Here is a 6,000-nt window from a genome sequence, read left to right on the forward strand (position 1 = left end):
GACTTGCCCAGGGTCACATAGCTGGGAAGTGTTTGAGGCCAGATTTGAATCTAGGACCTCCTGTCTCTAGGCCTGGCTCTCAATCCACTGAGCTACCCAGCTGCCCCCCAGATTTTCTTTTGAAAGGTATATAATATGCCTCAGACTTTATCAAGTAATTTTGAGTGAGGGAGGGCTAATAGTGGGATAGGCTCAGAAGAGGCTTCTATGATCTCTTCTTTCCATTCATGAAGCCACTATAAAAAGTCTTCTTGAACCTCCTAACTCCCTAGCTGAACAATTTCTTCTTCAGATTTCTTACAGCATTTTATCCGTATATCCCCTCTGCCTTGATCACATTCTCTCTTCTATCAGTTATTCATATTCTTGTATTTTCTCCATTAGGTTCTTTTTTTTATAATTAAAAATAATTTTAAGCCCTAATATCTATATATTTATACATATATATATATATCCTTCTATATTAATTTTATTTGTTACAGGGCTAGGCAATGGGGGTTAAGTGACTTGCCCAGGGTCACACAGTCCATTAGATTCTTAATCTCTTTGAGAGTGGAGTCTTCAGGATGTTCAGTATTGTATACTAAAACTGCTTTCTTCAGTCCTCTTATTTGGGGAAAGCCCACTCCTCACTTGTTTTCTTTAATGAGATTCCAAAGGCTAAGTATTTTTCCTGGTCTTACCCTTTGTGTGCAAGGCTCTCTCTTTTCTCTAGACTAAATATAATTCTCACCCCTGCCCCAGTGGGAGGATCAGGCCTCAAATTTTCCCTTCAGAGACCTCACAGTCTCTAGCTTCAGAAAGTTTTCAGTCTGTGAATATAGACTGGGACTCAATGAAATCAAGTTGTGTACGCAGTTGTGGCAGGTATTAGATGAGAGGCTCCTGCTGTAGGGGGCTGTTGGATAGCAGGGAAGGTAGAGTTTTCTGTGGTGAGAGAAGATGGCATCACATGGAAGGAAGAAGCCATGTGGGGGGTTACTGCAGTGTGTGGGTATACTTGCACCACGTGAGTCGCCTGGGCCCCAACATTGTAAGTATTCTCTGCACCGCGTCTCATTGGGCATGATAAGATTGAGAGGACATGTTTGAGGGAAAACTATTCATGGGGTAATTGGAAATCCTAAGAGATCAAGCATGTCAGCTAGTCTTTTTTTTTCTTCTTCTCAGTTTCGCGATATCTGTGGGCATTGGAACAGCCATCTTTGTGCTCTTTGTGGTCAGCATCATCCTCTGTTTCACATGTTCCTGCTGCAGTTTGTACAAGATGTGCCGAAGACCCAGACCTTGTGAGTTTAGCCTTAGTTCCTCCTCTCCCCCCTTTTCTATCTTCCATCCCTGTATATTACCCTTTTCAGAGTTCTATTCCTCATCCCTTAATGGGTCCCTTTCTCAGTCCTCATTCCCAGTTCTTGTCCAGCCTCTATTTCTATAATTCATCTTCTTTTCCCATTTGTGACTTTATCCTCTGTATTTTCCAGCAGACCTATCTCTTCCACTCCATCCATTTTCTATTCCAACTTTGTTCATTTTCTCCATACTTTTCATTTCTCTCCTACCTCTTTCTGCTTGTCTCCATGTTCTCCATTGCACCAATTCCTTCTATTCCTATCCTCATCCCATTTTCCTGTCTCTTTCTCTTAAAAATTTTCATTTTATTTTTACACAATTATTTGTGTTTGTCTTATCCTTTAAAAAAAAAAAGCCAAGTAATAGTGGGTTCTTTATACAGGGACCACATCTAAGGATGATGTAGTTGTCTGCCAAGAATAAGCAGAGTAGTTTCAGTATCTTATTTCTTGGATCCATTCCTTTCTCTACTTTCTTTCCCTTATTCCCATTCAGTATTCTTTCCATTCAATCTCTGGCCTACCATTAGCCAAAGGATTCATTAGTTGTGTGTCTGTGTATGTTAGGCTTTTGCTGGTCCAAAATGAGGAGCCTTTTCTCTTATGTTCTGTCTACAGCTGTGGTGACCACTTCCACTACTGTGGTCCATCCTGCATACCCACAACAGCCAAGTGTGCCACCTGGTTACCCAGGGGCCATGTACCAAGGCTATCAACCAATGCCTGTCCAGCCAGGGATGCCAGCTGCGCCTTATCCTACCCAGTACCCACCACCCTACCCTGCCCAGCCAACTGGCCCTCCTGCCTACAATGAGACTCATCCTGGTGAGTATAGCCAACATCTTATCCTTCTGTAATCCCCCAGCCCCATTTCAGGGTTCAGAACATTCCAGATTTTGCTAAGTAGGAATTCTTGTCCTCTGTGTTCCTATTTAAAAGAATCATTCTCTACTACCCCACACTACTCACCCCATCCCCACCAACCTCCCACCCCATTATTAAACAAGCTATTCCCTCTGAATCATCTCATGGGCTTTGTTTGAGGACACCACTTTGGGACCATTATTCCAAGACCCTGATCCGTTTTACTGCCCTCTGGTCCCTGACCTGTACAATTGGCCCTTTGTTAATTCTATGAGCTTTTTTCCACCTGGGCAATGAGAAATAATAGCCAATCTACCACAAGAGATGTCTTGATTTTTTTTTTTTAAATTCACATTGACTTTGAGGGGTCTAGACTGAGAGTTGGTTGTGGCTGACTTGGTCTGGTGGGTCTCTTTGTTTCTCAGCAGGTGCAGGAGCTCCGTACCCCGTCAACCAGCCTCCATATAATCCTGCATACATGGATCCTCCAAAGACTGCTTATTGAAAGGCTTCTGAAGCTTTCCCCTCTTTTCCTCTCCCTTCCCCCTGCCTCTGAATGTGTGGGTATGTGGATATCTGTGACATGCTTGCCTCTCCCAAGTAAATGCAAACTATATGTTGTACCTCTAGCATTCTGTTTCCTGCAGTATACAGGCCGGGACCAGAGACCTTGAAATGACATTTCTTTAAAATTTCCTCCGATCATTCTGGAGAATGAGTTGGTGTGATTTTTTTTTTTTTTTTAAATACCAAGTCACCTGAAAAAGGAAGAGACTTGTAAAACACAGTGTGAGGGCAGTGCTGGAAGGGTCATTGTAAGACGTGTTAAAGATGAAAATACCCGTGTCAGCCCGTGGCTTTTCACCAGTGGGAGTGGCTGACCTTGACCTGAAGACCAGAAGAGGCACTCCATGGTGACACTGGGTCCTACAGACCTCACAGAACCCGTGTTCTCCAAAGTGCCCTTCGAGTCAGAGAAAGGGGAGCAGCGTCCAACCGGATCCAAGATGGGGTCAATGGCTTTGAGTCCGTGACCAAATTCTCCTTAACTCTCTGCTGACCACTGGCATTTGGTGGTAGCAAAAGACATTTCCAGATGCTACAACATCACTCCCTCTCCTGGGGGCTTCAGCTCCTTCCATCTCAGGGTCCCTGCTGGGGCCCCATGTCTCCCTCCTTCCCATCTCCATATGGAAAGAGGAGTGGTTAAGCACATAACCCTCTCCCGTGCCAAGGGGGAACTTGGAGCCAGCAAAGAGTGCTCAGGGGTGTGTTTTGGGTTAGAGGGGAGGATCCTCTTTTGATCTGAGGCCTGAATTGTCCTGTTGAGGGGTCTAGCCAGCACTTGGCTGAAGATGTGGCTATAAATCTTGCCCCTTCCTCCATTAGAGGGGAGATAAGATGGGTGCTAGGTTTGTCTCAGTTCTGCTGGCTTAGCCACTGCCCTCCATTCAGTCACCTTGTCAGGAAGAACACCCAGACTCAGGTTTATCAACCCTTGTTATTTCTTCATTTCTTTTTTAACTTTACCCCAGCTTTGGTGGCTGCTATGGCCTGTGTTTGTCTCCTGAGGCTAGAGAGTTTGATAACATTTAAGCTGCAGTTAGCATATTCGGCTTGCTCTGAAGTTGGAGTAGGAGATGGGATAGGGAGGGAAGAATCAGAGGGGCAGTGTCCCAAAGGAGAAGAGGGCCAACAACATTACTCACCTTTCCCCACTTTTGTAATATGAGGAGTGGACAGGCTTCAAAATCCTATGACCTAGCTTGGGTCCCCTTCTCCTAGCACTCTATCCTATCTTTCCTCCCTCTCCCAAAACAAAGGGAAGGGAAGGGGTTTTGAGGGCTCCTTGTGGAATGGCTGGGTCTTGTCTGGAAGGAGGGGATGGGTATTTTGGCTTCAGGGCACTGGATTTTTCTGTTTTTGTCCCTTTGGCTACTTTTGTTTGTAATCTGTTGCCTCTGTATGTTCTGTGAAGGAGCCTGTTCCTATTTGGGCCAAGCTCCTGTTTATAATAAACGAATGGATTTGAAAATGTCTGCCTTGTTCAGTAACCCCAAAGGTGGGGGTGGGGGTGGGATTGGGGGAGGTGTTGACAAGTTTCCTCTGCCTCCAGACTGGGGGCTCAGAGGCCAGATCTCTTCCTTTCAGACTGGGGCTACAGTGTGTAAGTTGTCTCCTTGCTTCGTCTGATGTCTTGAACCCTGTCTATGACAACTGGCTGGAGAGCTTCGGCCTTGGTAACCGGATTCTTCTAGTCCTTTGGATTGACTAAATTGTCAATCCAAAGGAGACTTTTGCCTGGGAGGGTGGGGGTAGGCCTAGTTGGTCACCCCCTCCCAAAGGACTTTGAATGTAGGGCTGTGGGACCAGACTCCTTAGGTTCCTCTAGTGGCAGACCATTTTTATTTAGAAGTTTTATTTTATAATGTATCCATGAGCCGCCCCAGGACAAACCCCACAGTCAGGATGAGATTGGGGTAGTGCCACAACAGGAATGACAGGGTTAGGAAGCCCACGGTACCCAGTACAGAGCTACCGCCACAGTTAAGATGACCAGGGGGCCCAGCAGTGCTAGCAGGTGGGACATGTTCAAAAATGAGGTACTCGAGACGCTGCCAGCATGGGAGGGAGCTGCTGATCTCCCTCTCCTCTTCCTGGCAGCCGGGCTGGCATCCCCTGAGTTGGCCGAGGCAGTGGTGGCTGTCCGGGGCTTCCTGTACTCGGTCCTTGTCACCACATCGTGGGTGCCCCCCGGGGGCGTCCCTGCCTCTACTCCATACATGGGTCTGACACTACTGAAGGGCCTAGCGTTAGTGTCGATCCACTGCAACAGTGGCTGGGGCCTGGCCTGGCATACGCTGACCAGAGCAAGGACATCGCCCTCAGCCGTGTGGGTGTCCGGCGCGGCTTGGCCGTAGAGGCGGGCGTAGACATTGCCTAGGCTGTAACTCTTCCTTTGGCCGGACTCGATGGTAGGGCTCGAGCGGTCTAGGGCTCTCAGGGCTGCGATGCTGTCCGCACAGAAGGCACCGCTCAGGGCATCTGTGCCCAGCCCCGCGGCGCTCAGCTCAGCCTGCAACAGGGGGAAGTCAAAGCGGTCCCCATTGTGGGCCACGAGACAGACGGGGGAGCGCTGCCGTCTTAGAAAGGCCTGGAGCAAGTCCGCAAGAGCCGAGTCAAAGGGTGCCCGTCGGTGGGCCATCAACATGGCCGTGTTCAGCCCCGTGAGGCTGCTGGCTACTGCGCTACAGGCTTTTCCAGGAGCCACACACAGGCAGAGCTTGTCAGCCACCCTCGGGGGCGGCGGCACCGGGGAAGAGCCCACCGAGGGAGGTGTCTGTTGGGGCGCCTCCAGGGCGTGTCTGTGGATGGCCACCAGGCACAGCTCGGTGACCTTTGGCTGCGAGAATGGCAGTCCTGTGGCTTCTAGGTCCATGAAGACAAGAGTCTCCATGGGCCTAGAGGAGGCAGCTTCCAAACCCATGGACCTGGGAAGATAGCGAAGGGAGACGGACAGGTAGGGAGCTGGGGCCGGCGGGGCTCTGTGCCTCAGGGATCAGAGGGGAGCGGGAGGGTTAGAAGCCCCAAACCTCGAACTTGGGGAGCTGGAGAACGTGAAAGGAGGCAGGAAGACCTAAAGCTCGGATCGAAAGGGGTGGAGGATGGAGCCTGAAGTCCTCGGATCTGGCTGCGGGATCTGAAGCTCTGGGGCCTGGCGAGGGCGGGGCAGGGTATGCTCCTGGACTCCGATGGGAGACCAGAGTAGTGTGTGGAGGGAGCGGGG

General features: G+C 49.2%; 2 protein-coding genes across 5 annotated transcripts in view; one reads left to right on the top strand and one right to left on the bottom strand.

The window, feature by feature from the left end:
* The window catches only part of SHISA5 (shisa family member 5), a 49,134-nt gene extending 44,886 nt beyond the window's left edge, over positions 1 to 4,248 (top strand). For 3 of the 4 annotated variants that reach the window (XM_044684234.1, XM_044684353.1, XM_044684418.1), the window contains 3 exons: positions 1,171 to 1,289; positions 1,968 to 2,174; positions 2,639 to 4,248. In XM_044684234.1, the coding sequence (XP_044540169.1) occupies positions 1,171 to 1,289; positions 1,968 to 2,174; positions 2,639 to 2,718 (406 nt within the window). In that variant the 3' untranslated portion in view covers positions 2,719 to 4,248. The remainder of the gene's footprint in view (positions 1 to 1,170; positions 1,290 to 1,967; positions 2,175 to 2,638) is intronic. The other variant, XM_044684290.1, reaches the window with a different exon arrangement.
* Positions 4,249 to 4,596: 348 nt separating this feature from the next.
* Positions 4,597 to 6,000, bottom strand: part of TREX1 (three prime repair exonuclease 1) — a 6,913-nt gene continuing 5,509 nt past the window's right edge. Inside the window, exon 2 of the mRNA XM_044684503.1 lies at positions 4,597 to 5,704. Within this exon, the coding sequence (XP_044540438.1) occupies positions 4,720 to 5,700 (981 nt within the window). The 5' untranslated portion in view covers positions 5,701 to 5,704 and the 3' untranslated portion in view covers positions 4,597 to 4,719. The remainder of the gene's footprint in view (positions 5,705 to 6,000) is intronic.

This window comes from Gracilinanus agilis, chromosome 1 (assembly GCF_016433145.1).
Source record: "Gracilinanus agilis isolate LMUSP501 chromosome 1, AgileGrace, whole genome shotgun sequence".
Taxonomy (NCBI): Eukaryota; Metazoa; Chordata; class Mammalia; order Didelphimorphia; family Didelphidae; genus Gracilinanus; species Gracilinanus agilis.